This window comes from Salvia splendens, chromosome 10, assembly GCF_004379255.2.
Source record: "Salvia splendens isolate huo1 chromosome 10, SspV2, whole genome shotgun sequence".
NCBI lineage: Eukaryota > Viridiplantae > Streptophyta > Magnoliopsida > Lamiales > Lamiaceae > Salvia > Salvia splendens.
Window position 1 is genome coordinate 6,395,298 of NC_056041.1, and position 19,810 is coordinate 6,415,107.

At 38.3% G+C, this 19,810-nt stretch overlaps 4 protein-coding genes across 4 annotated transcripts; 3 read left to right on the forward strand and 1 right to left on the reverse strand.

The window, feature by feature from the left end:
• Positions 1-3,341: 3,341 nt before the first annotated feature.
• On the reverse strand, positions 3,342-5,308 carry LOC121751347 (probable 6-phosphogluconolactonase 4, chloroplastic). Its single transcript, XM_042146070.1, has 4 exons — positions 4,874-5,308; positions 4,731-4,758; positions 4,092-4,202; positions 3,342-3,812 (listed from the first exon to the last, which is right to left on the reverse strand). The coding sequence occupies exons 1-4, from the start codon at positions 5,119-5,121 to the stop codon at positions 3,348-3,350; spliced, it is 852 nt and encodes a 283-aa protein (XP_042002004.1). The 5' UTR covers positions 5,122-5,308; the 3' UTR covers positions 3,342-3,347.
• Positions 5,309-7,100: 1,792 nt separating this feature from the next.
• Positions 7,101-8,574, forward strand: LOC121750366 (ubiquitin-60S ribosomal protein L40). The gene is made up of 5 exons (XM_042144889.1): positions 7,101-7,250; positions 7,390-7,476; positions 7,578-7,680; positions 8,239-8,305; positions 8,400-8,574. Exons 1-5 carry the CDS (start codon positions 7,148-7,150, stop codon positions 8,424-8,426), a joined length of 387 nt encoding a protein of 128 aa, XP_042000823.1. The 5' UTR covers positions 7,101-7,147; the 3' UTR covers positions 8,427-8,574.
• A 4,579-nt stretch (positions 8,575-13,153) lies between these two features.
• On the forward strand, positions 13,154-14,083 carry LOC121752541. The gene has a single exon (XM_042147670.1). It carries the CDS (start codon positions 13,154-13,156, stop codon positions 14,081-14,083), a length of 930 nt encoding a protein of 309 aa, XP_042003604.1.
• A 3,684-nt stretch (positions 14,084-17,767) lies between these two features.
• On the forward strand, positions 17,768-18,595 carry LOC121751058 (auxin-responsive protein SAUR32-like). Its single transcript, XM_042145772.1, has one exon. It carries the CDS (start codon positions 18,140-18,142, stop codon positions 18,461-18,463), a length of 324 nt encoding a protein of 107 aa, XP_042001706.1. The 5' UTR covers positions 17,768-18,139; the 3' UTR covers positions 18,464-18,595.
• Positions 18,596-19,810: the final 1,215 nt, after the last annotated feature.

Below are 19,810 nucleotides of genomic sequence, written 5' to 3' on the forward strand. Positions count from 1 at the left end.
CATCCTCCTTCCTTTTTCTTGATCATGACAGGATTGGCCACCCACGAAGGATACTTCACTTCGAATAACACATCCGCCTTCAATAATTGACGGACTTCGTCATGGATGACTTGACTTCGTTCTGCCGCAAAGAGTCTTTGCTTCTGTTTTATCGGCCGGACCGAAGGATCAATATTTAAACGATGAGTGATTACCTCGGGGGGCACTCCGGTCATGTCCAACGGAGACCATGCAAAGACGTCTTTGTACTCCTTGAGGAGCTGGATGGTTTTTTCCCGAAGTAGAGGCGTTCCCGCGAAGCCGATCTTAACCGTTCTGGATGGATCGTCTTCGTACAGCTGAACTGTCATCGAGTTCGGCTCCGGTATGACTTCGGTCATCGCCTCTGACTCCGGCTGCTGTGATTGCTATGCTTGGTGGTGCCGATCTGACTGCTCGGCACTTCTAAGCGCAATTTGCAGACATTCCTTTGCTCTCTTTTGGTCACCTCGGATGACCGCTATCCCTCCTTTAGTAGGGATCTTGATGGTGAGGTGATAAGTGGAGCAAATGGCCCGAACTGTGTTGAGCCAGTCTCTTCCCAGGATGACGTTGTACGGGGACCGAGCTTTCACCACGAAAAACTCAATCATCGTACTGGAGCTAGTAGGCGCTTTCCCCACCGTGATCGGAAGGCTGATAATACCTTCAGGGCGGGTGTCCTCCTGGGCGAAGCTCTTCAGGGGAAGCGGAGCCGGGCTGAGCCGAGCTGGGTCCACTTCTAGTTTGTCGAAGCACTCTTTAAAAAGAATGCTGACTGACGCTCCTGTATCCACAAACACCCTGTGGATCAGTTTGTTTGCCACTCCGGCTTGGATGACAATGGCGTCTTGGTGAGGAGAGATGGCCGGGACGGGATCAGCATCCGAGAACGTAATCACTTCGTCCTGCTTCAGCCTTTTATGCGTTGGCTCTTCTCGATTGGAGCCTCTGCGCTCTGACTTCAGGGACGACTTGGTCTTCCCGGCAGGGAGAGCGTCAATAGTCAGGATTACTCCATCATATTGCGGCTCGTCATCGTCTTCGGGATCCGGCTGCCTTTTCGGATCCTGAGGAGCGCAGTTCGCACCTCTCTGCTTCTTATTCTTCTTTGACTGCTTGTTTTGGTATTTTTTCAATGTCCCTGCCCTCACAAGAACATCGATACCTGCAGCCAAGTTTCTGCACTCCTCGGTATCGTGACCGTGGTCTTGATGGTAGGAGCAGTAGTTATCCTGGGGTCGGCGCGCGGCAGATTTCGTCATCCGCTTTGGCTTTTCGAACAGGTCAGAGTGTAGTTCGAAAATTTCCGCTCTCGGCTTGTTCAGCGGTACGAACTGAGCGGGCGGCTTCTCGGGATTGAGACGGGGTCCCAATCTGTCTTGCACCGGAGTCCTTTGAATCCTTTCAAAAGGAGTTCGGCGAGGATGTCCCTGATCGCCAAAAGGAGTTCGGCGAGGATGTCCCTGATCGCTATGATCGGGCTTCCTCCTGTCTCCTCGGGACGATGAGCTGTCTAACGACCGTTTACGACGGTCTGCCTCATCGGCCCGGGAGTACTGGTCCGCAATGTCCCACATTTCCTGAGCTGTCTGCGGACCGCACTCAACGAGCTTCCTGTAGAGAGCTCCGGGCAGGATTCCATTTTGGAATGCCGAGATGACAAGCAGATCGTTGAGATCGTCTACTTGCAGGCATTCCTTGTGGAATCTTGTCATAAAGTCGCTGATTTTTTCGTCGCGACCTTGACGAATGGAAAGCAGCTGAGCCGAAGTGATTCGGGCTTCCGCTTTCTGAAAGAACCTCCTGTGGAAGGCATCCATTAGATCTCGGTAAGATCTGATGCTGCCCTGGGGGAGGCTATCGAACCACCTTCTCGCGTTCCCGATGAGCAGCTCGGGAAACAGCTTGCACATGTGGACCTCGTTGAGACCCTGGTTCGCCATGTTATACTGATAGCGCCCCAAGAAATCGTGAGGGTCCACGAGCCCGTCGTAAGTCATCGACGGAGTTCGGTAGTTCTGTGGTAGGGGAGTTCGGGCGATGTCGTCCGAGAACGGAGTCTTCAGTGCTCCGTACACGGCGAATCCGATATCTCGTCGGTATGGAGGAGATTGAGTTCTCCCGTGATTCCGGTACCGAGGAAGAGCAGGAATATGTCGGGGTTGAGGATTCTTCTTCCTGGAAGACACGGCACTACTGCGGTAGTGACTTTCATGTCTGGATGAGGAAGGAGAATCCTCCGCTTTCGTCTTCGGCTCTTGGCTCTTTTGCAGGAAGGCTAAGAACTCATCCTGCTTCTCAGCCAAGAACAGCTTGACAGCCTCATTCAAATCAGGCTGCTGGGAAGACTCAGTGGGACGATTTTTGGAGCGGCCTGTTCCTTCGCCATGAGAACTGGTGGTGGATTTATCCCTAGGCTGTTTTCCAGACCTATGGGATGGATTGGCTTCCTCCTGGTTCTCACGGGCAGGAATACGGGTACTCTGCGATCTGGTATGCATTTTTTGGGTGGAAAAAATGGATCAAAAATTCGCTTTATCACAAATTTTGTTCTCTGTTTCCCACAGACGGCGCCAGTGATGGATCCGCGAATTTCTGATGTTTGTAAATGCTGGTAGAGAAAGAAGATTATGACACAAAGAATTTACGTGGTTCGATTTACTGAAGTAAATCTACGTCCACGGGAAAAAGGGAGGGCAAGATTGTATTGCTTGATCTGTTTTCTACAGCTTACAAATACAAACTTGCTATTTGCTATATGGTGTTTTATCTCTAGAGAGCTTAACCTCCTTCTATCTGATCTAAGTTCTATTTATATCTTGAACTAAGATCGTGGCTTGCATCACCACCCTAAGTCGTGGATGTCGTGTAGGTCATGGCCTAAGATCGTGGATGTAGCGTAGGTCATGGCCTACGATCGTGGCCTGAGTTGACACCACGTGGTAGTGGGTGTGTTGGACATCCTGTATGGGTCCACTAACTCCTTGTTCGGTCGAATACTGAGACCGAACTGCTTTGGTTGCCGATCTGAGAGTAGAGCTTGATGCCGACCTGAGAGCAGAGCTTGATTGGATGGCTTTTACCGAGCTGTAGGCTGAGGCCGAACTCTTTGGTAATGCCGAACTCATACTCCTGCTTTGGTTGCCGATCTGAGAGCAGAGCTTGATAGGTTGGCTTTTACCGAGCTGTAGGCTGAGGCCGAACTCTTTGGTAATGCCGAACTCATACTCTTCCTTGGGCTTTGGGCTGATGGGCCGTCATTGCTGTTGGGCTTGTTTAGTACGCACCCCATCACTCATCTTTATTCATAAAAGATGCACACAGATTCACAGTTTCGAAGCAGCATCTTTGTCGAGGAACCACGTGAGCTCCCCTTCAGCAGAGACCTCAGCTGCAGGCAGCAGAGGCGACCCCTGATGAGGATGCAACACTGCCTTCGTGGTATTAGCTAGCTCCGCCCCAGTGACCACCATTGCGATCTCTGCAGCCGAGTTTATGACCGGGAATGTGAAGGTGATCCGCGGTGGAGGTGGTTTGGGGGAGTCAGTGATGAAGGTAACCCAACGCTTCTTCTCATACCGCTGCTGGCGTGTAGGGAACAGGGACGCTATGTGCCCATCCGGCCCCATCCCGAGCAGCATTAGGTCGAATTTGGGGAAGCCCGAGGCGCTTGAAACGGGCATGACCTTGCTTGAAACCAGGCGTCTCAGGCGCTCCTCATAGTCGTCTGCTGCACCCTCTGGGGACAGCTTGTCGTTGATCGCGTAGATGTTGCCTGGAGGAATAGGTACCTGCATTTGTTTAGTTATGGAGATTTAAATCACCGAACCGGCGCAACTCAGTTCATAAGATGTTTCACCTAACTATTAGGTCAAGGGTTCGAGTCATTAAATCGTGAACCAAAATCACCAAATCAGGATTCAGATGCATAAGTGCCACTTATTGAACACCAATTCTACCATTTAGAGTCTGAAATCCTTAATTTTGTAGAAGATTGAAATCATTTAATAAATCTAGGATTTCAAATATACAAAAATTAAAAAATTGATCTTGAGAATCGATTGTATTACCTTTGAAAGAAAACCACGCGAAGCAAGCAGAAAATTGCTGTCTTCAGAATCAAGAGGAACGACTCTCTCATCAACCCAAAATATCAACCATTTCGACCAATCAACAGATTCCTTTTGGGTTGCGTTGCCGCTGATCTCACACACGTAATCGAGAAAATAAAGCACGCAAACGATATAACGTGGTTCGGTGATAAACCACCTACGTCCACGAAGAAGATGACCGGAATCTTATTGATGAACTCTTTACAATTACAATGAACTCACACTCACACTCTACCGCTCACAACCGCTCGCTATCCTGAGAATTAATCTCTCTGGGTGTGTGTGTATATGGTGTAATTCTGCTACTTCACTACTGAGCTCTATCGAGCTATTTATACAAGATGCAATCAAGAAATAAAATCCAACTAACTCTATTTCCCAAAGTTAGTTATAACCGCTATTCGGCTCAAAACCGAACTCCCTTCTCGGCTCAAAACCGAACTCCCTTCTCGGCTAGCTCAAAGCCGAGCTTCATTTCTTGATCTCTTCTTTGAGCTGCAGCTCGGCTAGCTCAAAGCCAAGCTTCATTTCTTGATCTCTTCTTTGAGCTGCAGAGGCTCCACCACTCGATCAAATCAGTAGTTTGCATGGACACACTTTCACAAACGGAGATTCCACCAGCTTCCTACACCATACAAAAAATCAATCAAACTAAATTGCAACACAGAATGATAAAATTACTCAACAAATTCTCACGCAGTCATTTTCGCAAACAGTTTGTGCGCGCCAACGAATTATACCTGAGCGTGTCGATCAGAGAGCCGCCGGAGAGGACGACGGAGAAGGAGCCCTTTTCTTTGACGAACTTGGCAGAGAGATCGGCGGTGTACTTGGCCAGAGCGACGGCGACGTCGCTCTCGGAATCGAATTTCAGCACTTCGGTTTTGCCTTTTTGTGGTGTGGCGAAAGCCATTTTGGCATCTGGAGTGATGAGTGAGGCCAAAATGATTGAAATGAATATGGTGATCTGATACATGTTGAAATCCATGACTATCGACACTTGAATTAATAGGCCAAGTATTTAAATAGGCCCAAAGATTCTTCTTCTTAGAGCCTGTTTTTTAAAAAATGGCAAATTGTCCTCAGTTCAATACCGTACTTGGAGGTGGCGTTCGGTTGCCGTGACTAATATCATGAGACTATCCATCTAGGATTAAGTTGCGAGATTATTTTAGTTGGAGGGGGGCTATGACTAATTATCATGAGACTATCCATCTAAGATTAAGTTGAAGAGTTCAATCTTATGAACCAAACATGATATATATTTAATCATGAGATTTAATCTTGTCAACCGAACACCCCCTTAGTAAATTAGATTGTCCTCAATTTAATACACTACTTACTAAGTACGATTGAGAAAAATGATAAATTTATGGAATAAATTATTATTTTGAAAATTGAGATATTAATCAGAAATTTACTAAATTTTATGGTTTTTGGCAATTAGCTGTTTAAATAAACTCACTTTATTGCACTGTAATTGAGACAATTTTTTTGGTACAACTTTTTTAAAGCAACAATAAATACTGATAAGTGTTAGAGAAGAATAAAGTAGATAAGTTGAAATAGTAATAGCAAAAAATAAAATAGGCAATATGTAAATACGGAGTTAGAAATAAGGTGTAATATGGATAAATAGACGAAATAAAGCAAAAGGAAATTGTTAGCCATTAAATAGCAGACTATTTAATAAAAGAAAAATAAGCTAGAAAGGATTGATATAAAGTTTAATGTGGATTACTAAATGAAAGAAGAGAAATAATGAGATAAAGATGTAATAGGAATTACTAAAAGAGAATGGAATTACCAAACTAAATCTCTTTCGTAATGATTTTTATTCTTTGATCGAAAGGTGAAAACGGAAAAGCAAATGCCAAAAAAAATGTATTTTTATTTTAATGTTTAGGATGCGAACTAAACAAAAGAGCTATGCAACACTTTCAAAAATTCTGGGTGTATTGTAGTACCTTGCACACTTGAACTTTGTCAATATGAAAAAGTAAAGAAAATTGCAACAGAACAAATGGCTGTGTAATTGCAATTATTTGAAAATCATATCACTAGTGCAGATCTGATTAAGCATCGTGTTAACTATATAAATAAATGAAATGAAAAACATAGTACTCCACATAGAATGGTCAAATCCTATCCAATAATCCTAGGTTAGAAAAAGACACTATACATATCAATAGAGCTGCTGCGATTGTTACACGGAGCTAGATCTGATATATTTCAATGTTAGCATTATCAAAAGCTGTTGCAACATAGATAGTAGGGGAATGCAAGTGGTATCAAAAGATGAATAATCTATAATAGTGGTTGTTAGAAATTGCGTTGATGTCGAAGAAGTTGACATTGTTGGAAAAAGGAGTAATGACGTTGTCATAATTTCAATTAGCTGCACTGAATCTTGTTGGCTAAGCATCATAACACTATATAAAACGCCACCCGCCTGTAATTAGGAGTATCAATTCACTTCCCTCCGTTCACGAAATAATGTCCTAATTGGCTATTTGTGGCGTCCACAATTTAAAATCCACCTGTTTTTTTATTTAAAATTTTAGACAGTGGACCCCACACTCCACTAAATTATTATATGTTCTACTATTAAAGTATATAAAAGTGGAACCTATTTTCCATTGAAATTTTCCACATTTCTTAAAACTTGAGTCAAATCAAACCAGGACTTTAAATGATGGATGGTTTCTTAAAACCCACGCCAAACTCAACCGAGATTCCTAATTGCCGATGGAGAGACGAATAATGGAGAGCATTAAATTATGTTTAAATATGCAAAAAAATAAATCGAAATATATTTTCAAATAATTGAATATAGTATTTCATCAATGTATAATTAATTGTAGGTAATAAAAAGTAGGGAAACTATCTAAACGACGTCGTAACCGGGTCAAAGGAATCCAAAACCCTAAATGGTGCTGATATATAAACAACGCAGCAGCAGTTTGCTTCACTCCAAATCTCTTCTGGAGAGCGCCGAAACGCGATAAGCAAAAATGCAGATCTTCGTCAAGACGCTCACCGGGAAAACCATCACGCTCGAAGTCGAATCGAGCGATACCATTGACAATGTCAAAGCCAAGATTCAGGACAAGGAAGGTACTTCAATTTTTACTTTTTTCCCCCTTTTTTTCGGACTTATCGAGTTTCTATGGTGTTCGATGTTAATTTGAAGAAAACGCGGTGTGGTGAATTGTTGATGGTAAATTGATGTGATTTCTTGTGAAATTATGTATAGGAATCCCACCGGATCAGCAGCGATTGATCTTCGCTGGAAAGCAGCTTGAAGATGGCCGAACACTTGCTGATTACAACATACAGAAAGGTAATTCTCATTCTCTCTCTCTCTCTCTCTCTCCATTTCTAGATTTAGTTGCGCTGTTACGCTATGTATTCTGATTAGCGGATTGATGAATAATTCTGTAGAGTCGACTCTGCATTTGGTATTGAGGCTTCGGGGAGGTATCATTGAGCCTTCGCTTATGGCATTAGCTAGGAAATACAATCAGGATAAGATGATCTGCCGCAAGTAAGTTTACTTGTTTAACTAAATTGCTCGATTTGCTATGTTAACATTTAATCCCCTTTACCTTCGTTGATAGTGAAGCACACAGTTTATGTCGTTTACATTTGCTTTACCTATTCAGTATTATGTGAGAGACTCTCCATAGATTGTTTAAATTTGGCTGTCTTGGATTGAAGATATCAATTATGATGAGACTTACTAGTTACATAATGATTCTAATTTGTGAATGTGATGTAATTCAATTTCGAGATTTTATGTTGAATTTTGTAGATGTTATGCTTGTCTGCGAGCCCTCGCGTAAGAAGTTTACTTGTTTAGCTAAATTTCTTGTTTTTCTGTGTTTTCATAGTTAATTTCCTTTACCTTGAAGCACACAATTTATGTCGAATACATTTGTTTTACCTATTTAGTTTTGTATGAGAGACTATGCACACATTGTTTAAATTTGGCAATGACTTTGATTGAAGATATGCATTATGATGAAATATACCAGTTGCATAATGATACTAATTTGTGAATTCGGTGAAGGGATTTCATGTTGAATATGTTACTGTCTTGTAGGTGCTATGCTCGTCTTCACCCTCGTGCTGTCAATTGTCGCAAGAAGAAGTGTGGACACAGCAATCAGGTTTGTGGTTTGATGGATTATTGGCAAATTTATGCTAGTTAGTTGTTCTAATTGGCAGTTGATATTCAAATGTTTCAAATTTGTCTGTGTGCAGTTGAGGCCTAAGAAGAAGATCAAGTAGACTGCTGGATTCATTGCTTATCTTGTTTCCATTTTGTCTCCTCTGCTTTAGTTATTACCAATGAAACTAAATAGTGTTGCGAATTTCTATTGGGAGTTTAGTGGCACTCTGCAATTTTACATTGTCGAAATGAATTGGTTTTCTCCTACTTTTTGTTGTCACTGCTGTTAAGATCTAGTTCTTTCACATTGTTTCTTCTTTTGATCTGTGCATGCCTGCTTCATTATTAATTTTCACAGTTTATCATTTGGTTCTCTATGTGAGAGTTTATGTTTTCATGCTCTTGATAAAGAAATATATGAATGTAGTTATTTTCTGATTTTCCTCATGACATTGAATTCTAATTGAAATTTCTAGAATTGAGAGTCCTCACAAATTTCAAACAAATTGGTAAAAACAACAAACTAATTAAGTTTTTTTAATAACATTTTCATTGGTCGAGTTTATCTCCCAATTAATTTTGATTTTATTATTTTTTTGATTTGATTTATGAATAGATAAAATTTCACTTAATTGCTAGTACTGGTGTGAATCACAGAAGTTTCAAGTATATAGGTATAATTACTAGTAATGTTTTGTAATTAGCCCATATATTTAAGACTCCTAGTTTGTACAATTTCGGTACTGTTAAAAAAAACAATGGTGAGAAGGTTATTAAACCTGGGCCAGTTAAGAAAATTTCGCAAGCTTGTATGCTGGTTGAAGTAGTCCATCCAAATTTGGGCGTAAGCACAAATAGTTATGGTTATTTGGTGTCATTGTCCCATCCGGGTGGGGGCCCTAGCTAGCTATTTCCTCCAGCGCTGTGTAAGTATATAACGTACTAACAAATCATTGTGTTGATCATATCATCATCATCATATCCCTCCCATTGCAATAAGAGATAGAGATAGAGAGTTGAAGAAGAAGAAGAAGTAGCAAAGGAAGATGAAAAGCCATAGATATTTGAGGAGAATGTTGTCTGGCTCGATGAAACCAACAAACTCCAACTCCAACTCCAATTATATCTATCTCATGTATTGAGTGAGAGAGAGATTTGGTGATCATGGTTGGTTTCGTCGGACCAGGCTTCATTCCTCCCAAATTGCATCTAATGATTCCCTTCTATCCATTGCCCAACCCCCTTCCTTCAATCCACACTAGTAGTACTAAATTTATTAGAAAACACACACACACACACTTGTAATAGTGTGTTTCTGAGCTTCTGCGTGTGCATGTCTATTATTATTATTATTATTATTATTATTGAAAATACAATGATACATACATATCTACACAGATACAGGCTAATATACGTATGGAGGGAAAGGGATGTTATGCTAATGTTATGCTGTGTTAAACCTAATAACAGTGTAGTTAATGACCGTTCGAAAATAATGTAGCAATTTCATACCGAAGGTGTAATAAATTGATATATATCAACTCTTTGACCCCTAGTACTAATTAATTTTGTAGCTCCTTAACTAATTTATTAATCTCAACACAAATTGGACATAGATTGATTATAGAGAACTGTAACTATAAATATATTTTGTTTCATACTAAATGTTTTGCAAAAACAATTAATGGGGAGAAGGTTATTTGAAGAGTAAGTACTCTTCTATCTTTTACACAATATCTTTCAAAGAATCTTCTTTATTTCTTTATCTACACGAACACAATCCGCCTCTTTGATTTTATTCCCAACCCCAAACCATTATCCATCAACTTCCACATTTCGTTTTTGGTAATCTTTTTCCATCATGTTATATATATTCTTAGTTGTTTCATTTTGAATTTTATTTAATACGAGTACATATTATTATGTGCAAAAAGGTCACTATATGCGCATATATATAAATACTATATAAGTCGATGATTGATATTTTCAAAATATATCTATGGTCAATAGTCAATACCATCCTTGTTCCTAAGAAATGTAATACAATTTTCTTTGTACAACATGTTCACACACGTCTCTACTTTATATTTCAACATTCTAAACCCATCTTACCAAAAAAACCACAATTTTTTTGTACTCGTATTATTGGACCTTTAGGGGGGTATTCATATTTAATGATATGATGAATTGATGTAAATAAACAATAGAGTATTTGAAGGATTATACTCCATATGCTTAAACAAACTCAAAATTAATCAATTCATCAAAATATCTAAGAAAGTAAATGGAGTAGTGGATTGGATTTGATTTTTTGTGGACAGAGGTAATGCATTTGCAACGTACATGTACCAGTTTTGCACTTAGTGGTAGAATGGTAATGTAAGAGGCCAAATATCGCAGGTTCAGTGCGGCCTTTAAATTTATATATACTACTTCATTACCTATAAAAATATAAATGTGAATAATTTTTGCAGTCGTTTTCTTTTTCTTATTTAATACTCCATACATACTTTTGAATTTCGATAGTAATTTATCATAAATTCATTCGTGGTAAGATGGGCAGGCTAGTTCCCTATACTACTTATGTATGGGAATAAAAATAATTTGTTTCTGTCAGTAATTAGAAAATTTTATTGATTAGAAGAAAAAAATTGAATGCACTAAAGTGTATTGTGAGTTTCCAATTTGCATCTATTCATACCGTAAATGGAGGGTTTTTATAGAGAAGAAGAAAGCCTCGAACTTCGAATTGTTTCCTTTTTTATGACAAGTCATTTCCAGATTACGTGTATGCATTTTGTTCCAGCATTATTTCTGTAAATGGTCTACGTTTTCTTTTTCTCCTTTTCTTCATGCAAATAATCCTATTTTTTGGTGTCTACTTTTGAACCAGTGGATATTATTGCCATATTCGTAAAATTTGAATACATAAATAGTACTCCTACTAATTCTCTTGGAAATTAATTCACTAGTTGAGCTAATTTGTTTTTCCCCATTGATTAACTAATATTGTATCGGAATAATTACGTAGTCCTTTCAATTTTCATTTGTTGTGACAAGATGTTGCTGTGGTTTTTGTTTCTAATTAAGACGTAAATTATTAACCTTGTTTATTGATATGTACAATCATTTGAAAGGTAATATTATTTGACATGCGCACATCATCATTTTCAGACTTTGGTTGAGTGCTTGTCCCAAATCAACATACTGCAGAGCCCTAACATTTTTATTTGAAATATTTTTTATAAAAAAAAATCAAAACCCACAAATTTCAAGATGAGGTGGGGTCAGAAATTGTCTACATGGATTCATACGGTGTTGTTCCATACTTAAAAACGTCATCGTTTTGATATTAAGAAAACAATATCGGTCTCCTTCGGCAAGGTTCTTTCTCCTCCAACAAAGTCGACTTCACATGGTCCATCTCTTGGCGCATCATTGTTATGGTCTAGATTTTGGTTTTTACACTAATATCATATATGATCTTCTAAATATTTATATACAAGTCTTGTAAATAAGCATTTTTCCGAATGTTCCATTTTTCAAGATTTTTCAATATGACTCCTCATTTTCCTTTTACCAATTAGCTGTGATAACTTGGATCTCAAATTTATTGATTGAAGGGATAAAAAATGATATTTGAGCCCATACTTCTCAGCTTTGTTGGACTCTATATAGAAGGCTTGATCAAGCCCAATATATTGGAATAGGCCTACCTTTCAGTACTCATGGGCCTACTTCCCAGTAATATGTAGTACTCCTACTCCGTATCACATAATAAATCATTTTTTATATCTGATGATTTTAAAAAGATTCTACTTTATACGATTCAGAAATTATACGAATCAACTGCAGTTATTAAAGAACCTGGTATTATAAGTTATAACCACATGAAATGTTTCTAGCAACTGTGGACAAAATCATAAATCACACACGATTGGAATAAAGAACCTGGTATAGATTTTTCTTGTCGGATAATAATCACTATAAAGTTAATAAAGATTTTTCCTAGATTTATACTGGAGTGAAATTTAGGTTTCCTTTAGTTTTATTAACTTTATTCAAAGTAAAATTTATTAATCTGGCATATTAACGCGTGGTATGTCCAACCAAATCACATATCTACTCTTTCTTTTCTCTCTCCTACAACTAGGTTTGAGAAATACTAGTATGTTTTAAAATAATTTACAGTCCAAAATAAGAATAGTCACACTAAATTTGGACATTCCACGTCCCCATACTACAACCCGAAAAATGTAATCCCAAAGTTTGTCACATTTTGACCTGACATGGTTTTTATAAAATGTACCGGTCGAAAAAGTTAGTAGAATGCGAGTCTTACTGTATATTAGTTTTATAGTAATAAAATGTGAGTGAGAATGAGTTTAGTGAAATTTAAAGTTGTCCTTTGCTAAAAAAAGATAAAAGTGAAATGCGATAAACTTTGTCGTATGCACAGTAATGAAAGTATATGACAAGCGGAGGGAGTATGTTTGTCCACGTTTGCAACTTTAGTTGGGAAGATGAAAGCTATTTATTGCAATATTTGAAAGGCCAAGGTATTTCTAAATTCGCACAAACCTCACACCATAACGTACAAATGACAATACAAATCCATGTTGCCTCCTCCGAAATTGAAGGAGCCACCATGATTTCAAGGTAGCCCCTCTCCCATCTCTCTCCCCTCTTTCTCTGCCAACGCCAACGCCAACCCCTGCAGCACTCCCCCTCGCCTTGGGAGGAAGGAAAGGGGAGTGCCAGAATTCCATCCCCCCTCCACCCTCCTTCCTTATTATGCCATTATTCCCCCGGAGCGCCCCCGCGACGGCCCCTGCCGTCCCCACCCATGACATCCCCTAGCCTCCTCTTCGACCTCGCCACCCTCCTCTCCCTCGCCGCCCTCCTCATCCTCTCCCTCTTCGCCCTCTCCTTCATCCTCCACCTCCACGACCGCTCCCTCCACACCCACTCTTTACAAAACTTCACCTCCCTCTGGACCGTCCGCCTCCTCCTCGTCCTCCTCGTCCTCATGTGGTCCCTCAACGAGCTCGCCCGCCTTCCCCTCATTCGCCGTAAATACCTCTTCCCCTTCCGCCAGGAATCCATCTGCCAGCTCAACGTCGTCCTCTCCCTGGGTTTTATCCAGCCCTGCTTTCTGATGACGCTTCTCTATCTCATGAACGCCTCGATCAAGAAGCGAAACCCTAACTCGCTCCTCGCGATCGTCTCTGTGATGTCGCTGTCCATGCCGGTCATGTTCCTGCAGATCGTGTTCGTCTACTTCGCGCCCTTTTCTGAGACGCTTCCGAAGTTCATGTACGTGAGCTCGGTGGTGTCGGCGGATCTGAAAGGGGAAAGGATGGTGCTCTGCGCGTGCCCCTTCTTCAGCTGGCTCGTCTACGGCGGCTTCGCGCTGGCCTACGGCGTGGCCTTCTCGGTGTCGTGCTGGCGGGTGATGGCCTTCGTCATCAACAAGGGGATCGCCAGGCGGATCAACGTCCTCGCCACCACCGTCATGGTGGCGCTGCCGGCGCAGGTAGTCTGCCTCTGCCTCTCCTGGGTGTGGGTGCCGGAGACGCGCCTCTACGGCGCCATGCTGCTCGCCATGTTCCTCTCCGTCGCCGTCTGCATGGCGGTCGCGGTCGTGCTCCTCGTCGTCAGGCCGATACAGGAGGCGCTCGTCGCCGGAGGGGACTACTGCCTCTGGAGCCACGACAAGACGCTGCGGCCGCCGCGGGAGGAGGCGGCGGAGGAGCATCATCAGCCGGCGCTATAGCGATGGAATTACTAATTGGAACACTATGTTTGGTTTGGTTTGTGATTTTATATTTTACTACTATTATGGTGGATGATGGCTGAGGGGGCTTTTTGGTCATTTCCGGCATTGGGGATTTGGTTGCTGAATGAGAAGCGAAATACTACTAGCAAAATCTTGTGAGTTTGTGATTTTTTCTATTTTGGCAGTTTATATTGTGTATATAACTACATACAATCAATACCAGATGTATAGAGGTGTAGTTAGGTGATCTGGCAGAATTTTCGAATTCTTAAAGTAGAAACTGAATTTTCATAAGTAAATAGAGAATTGTGTGCAAATTTTATAATATTGAAATGGATTCCAGACTAATAAAGATGCTTGCTTGGGGTGTAGGATCCATATATGGTTAGATAAATTTAAAGACTTGCTAAATGGGCTCGGTGACATTATTTTCAAGACATACTTCTCTTTTCTACATACTAAAATTCAAAATCCACTCTATTACTGATAAAAGTACTAATAATCATTAAAAACATCAATCATCTTGACTAGCTTTTTCATAAATTTTAAAACGACTGTAGCGATGATCAATATTTTTGTTCCAGACTAGAATTTTGAAAAAATGCGTTAAACACACGGTCGTTACATATAGGTAAGAAAATTTGTTATGTACTACTATGTGATTTATTTCAATTGAAAAATCGACCCAAACCTAAAAACTAAAACTGCTCAGAAATTTAAACCGAATCAAATTTTATATTTTGATTTAGTTCACATCTAATATTCTATATATTTTTAGTTATTTTGCTAGCCGTTGCACAATGTTCTTTTCATGTTGATTCCCCACCTACGCAAAACACAATTTTGTATGGATAGACTATAGAGGAACCAAGTGTTTGTACTTGGATTTAGTACTTTGCCAATATACCCAATGGCGGATCCAGAAATAAAAAACCGTGGGGTCGAACTGAATAGTATAATAAATATAATATTTTAATAATTATTTTTGAACAAAAATACCTAAAATATAAATACATAATCTTATGCTATGCGAGATAGTTGGCTTCTTCGAGTATGATTTTTTTGAAAATAACTCAAAATTATTTCAGTGGGAATAATTGCAAACACCTCATTCTTGTTATATACCATCAAATTGTCGTCTAACCAGTCATCTCTCATCTTAATTTGCAACTCCGACTTCACAAATTTCATTGCAGAAAATACTATTTTAACAGATATTGTTGCTAGTGGAAAAGTAAGACCAATTTTATCAATTGATAAACCAATGATAAAATCTTTTTCATCATTTCATCCACCACATGAATACATGATTATCCAATTATTGTGGTTCTTGCTCAACATTAGCACGAAGAACCAATAAAAACTCAAGGTTTTTTCTTAAAAAATTTATTCATTAACCTAAAAATAAAGTAACACCACGATCAATATTTAAAACTAAAATTTATACTCAATCATTTATCATTTATCATTTATCATATGTTATAATAAAACTTCTAATCTTGTCTCGGAGAAGGTGAACAAAACAAATAAATAATCAAAAGCAAAGCTGCAAAGGTAATTGCTATATCTACTTAAATTGGATAATATAATAAATTATTGATCAATTTAATAGTGTTGTAAAGTGAAAAAAACAAATAATAGTATAATAGTACTACTTAAACTTGAGTAATGATTGTACATACTAAAAAAATTGTCAGCGCCAATTGCTAAATAAATTCCTTCGAACTTTTAGTCTTTTGCACAAAACCTCTTGTATTATCCTCCAAATGAATGTACTGTACGATACATACTACAGAATAAATGATTTAATTAGTAGTATTAAATTATTTTTATCCAAAAAAAAAGTAGTATTAAATTATTAATAAGTGAGAGGCCCAATTTGTAAAGCCCATAGTACTAAAAATTGTGTTTCTTCTTCTTTGCGTAAAAGAAGCGGCGATGGTCTTGTTTGGGGCAGGACCTTGGCGGCGTGGGGTCGGCAGCTGAGGAAGGGGATTATCCGGCAATTCTCCGGGGATGGCGGTGGGGTCGGCCGACCCCCTCCGACCCCACCTGGATCCGCCGCTGAATGTACCCAAATCACTTTTATTTTCTTGCTGGTAAAATGCCATCCCCTTGCCATAATCCAACTAGCTAGGTGCACTGATAGAAATCAACCACATAAATCAACGATGAACATATATATTCCTGGCTAATCAGCACTCTTTTGTAGCATGGGTGATTCCATATACTAGTATTTCTTTTAGTTTACATATATCCATTACTTTTGTGATTATCTTAATAGATGATACATAAAGGCCTCATTTCCGTTTTTTTGCATGATAATTAATAATAATAATAATAATAATATTGATAAAGGATGAAATCGCTACTTTGACATCTGCAATATCCGCCAATTTACTTATATTGATCAACATCTCCACCCACTAATTTAATATGTTTATTATAAAACCTAATTATTCAAAACAAGAAACATGCTCCCTATTACGGATCGACTTTATTTTTTTATGTTTTTCATAAAATATAGAAAAATCACACTCAATTATTTTTATAAACTTATATGCCCGGTAACGACTTCACGAAGTTTACGTGTGAAATCATGTAGTATGATTTATTCGAATATTCCAGAATATTATATATCCATGCATTAATTAAAAACTGAATAATGAAAACCTTGATAATTGCAACCATATCTATCAGCCGCCAAAATAATTACATCCAATTGATTGGTTCAAATCTAAATCAAATAAATATATTAAAATGCATATAAAATATACACAAGAAACTATGAAAGATAAACTCTGACTTTTGACATTAAATAGCATTATAAAATACAGGTGTACTAAAATATTTTTACCTGGGACATAGTGGTCATCCTTGTGTTTGCCACGATTTTTAGTTTTCTGCAATAAATATTTAGTGATGTTAATTGATGTGTAAAAGTTGAAAATTAAAGCATATACCCTACACACTCCAAAAATTGAAAAGAAAATTGAGAAAAAAGGAGAAGTGTCCTTTGGCTTAATGAAATGGCCAATATATTCTTTATATGGCTTATTCAATTTCCACATGGTATTAATGAAATGCCTTTGATTACAGTCTTCTACCAAATTTGTTAAATTATTACTACCGAGATTTCAAAATTTCAAGTTTTACATCGAACTTTCATTTTTATTTTTGGAATTTAAATCACCAGATATAAATACTGCAATTATATCCGGTGATTCAAATTGTGAAAATTTGAAACATCATCGTCTAGCATCGTAATTATTCAACCATTAATTCTCTCATACGTATGCATTTTCTTTAATAAAGTACCATATATATCCCATATCAGAGAATATTTTACTGTTCATATCTATGATATTGAGAAAATATAATTTCTAATACTACTTGTTAACCTATCATTATCATGTCATGAAAAAGCAAAAAATACAATCATTATCATTGGTATCTTTGAGAAATTCTATCTATGATTATTTCCCTTTTGAAGATTTAGATATTGGTTCAGTGTATTACAAGATTAGATTTGGAAAATTAGGAATCGTATCTCACAATATGACACAGATACATTACCCAATTAATAATTAATTACAATAAATTTACCAAACGGCTCGAACTATCTATAAATATATTTACCAATTATACTTTAATTATCAGAAAATCTGAAATTGACAGGAAATGCCCAATATACCCTCACCAGCCCCAAAACCAGAAACAAACCCTACAAATTCCATTCACAATCAAACAACAATCCCTCTCTCCCTCCCTTTCTCCACGTTCATATTAGTAAAACTGAACCTTCTCAAAATCCCTCCTTTTTCATATCTGAATCAATTCATGCGTTTCAATCATCGCATAAGATGAGCAATATCCACAGATCTCTCACCGATTCCGTTCTAACTCTCTTCAAGCTCGCCATCTCCTCATCCGATCCCTGGCCATTCTCCATCTAGCTTCGTTCCGTTTCAAAAACCCTAATTTCTGGCGATCTAATTTAATTCGTAATTGTACAGCAATTTACACCGATTGATCTTCTGTATAGCAAGGCAAATGCTGCATATTCACTTCCACCACCACGGCGGCGGGAGGCGGAGTACGCCGAAGGGATGCCTGGCGGTGATGGTGGGGCAGGGAGATGAGCGGCAGCGGTTTGTGATTCCGGTGATGTACGTGAACCACCCGCTGTTCACGCAGCTGCTCAAGGCATCGGAGGAGGAGTACGGCTTCGATCAGAAAGGTCCGATCAATATTCCGTGCCACGTGGAGGAGTTCTGCCACGTCCGCGGCTTGATTGACAAGGAGACTGCGGAGCACGGCGGCCACCACCACCACCACCTCCACAGCCACCATCACTTCTTGTGTTTTAAGGCTTGATTTTCTTCATACGTTTGTTGGAGTTTGATGTAAAATCAAAACCCCTTTTTGGTTTTATGTTGCCTTGAATTAAAGTAATCTTTATTGTATTATGTTTTGATCAAAAATATATTAAGGATTTTCTATTACGAATTTACAATATTCTTATTTAAGTTTGGTTATTCTAGTTTAAATGATTTCAATCGTAATGTAACGTAATTTATAAGGATTAAAGAACCCAACATACGATAAACGATAGTTATATCCCCATCAATTTCTTTTTGATTAGTTCATTGAGTATATTTATTTTCCGTGTATATATGTGGGTGAAAAATATACATGAACCAAGAAATCAGATAAATGTTGTTAATCCTGCAAAAGATGTTTTTGGACGCTGAAGAAATTAGATAAGATTGAAAAAATATGATGATTAGATGCACTAATGACAGGGATGTGGGCATATCATCAATTTAACATCCACCTTATTTTTTTTTAATAAATACATAGTATAAATTTAAATACTACATACTTGATCAACATGAATATATAGTTGCATGACAAAAAGAAATTTACCCAATAAATAATAACCAATACTTTGGAACATGGGGTTTGAAATCAATTAAAGTGGTCTTTAATGGAATCCAAATGAAATGGAAATGGCCCCACCTTTAATTAAAGTCCTTTACTTTGTCATTTTTATTATTTATTGTTGACGAATTATATAAGACTTCAAAAGTAGGAAGGGAGCTGCTAGCGATCGAGGAGCTCTTCGTTCGATCTCCAAAATAATAAAATAAAATAATTTTCTGTTGTCTCAGTGTATTGATATCATTAACATAAAAGAAATATCGTTACAAAACATCTCATGCTTATTATTGACAAATAAGAAGCTTCAACTTTTTGAAAATTTTATTTTTGGGATGTTTCACATCAAGGTTTTCCAAAAATAGTTAATCTCTATCCTTTATCTGATGGGTATTGAGGCTACATAACCAATTTGGTGACTTTGTGAATTGACAATGGATCGAGTCAATATAAATTTTTTTTTGTTATGGATTATTCATCTTTAAGTTATATTTCAATGTAGTCTTTTTTATAATACGATGAAATTTAGACATATTTGATACTCCTATAATTCCAGACATGTTCTTACCCCTTAAGCTCACTATAATCGATTGCAATGCATTTAATGTAGTTATAAAAATTAGATTAAATAGTAATCATAATTATTTTCTTAATAAGCCTCCACAGTTTACCATTTCTCTGTCGCTTTCTGTGTACCTTTACCTTTATCTTTGGAAAATGAACATGAAAATGGCTGTGATAGTGCCATTCCTGCTATAATTGCCATTAAATAATCAACTCATT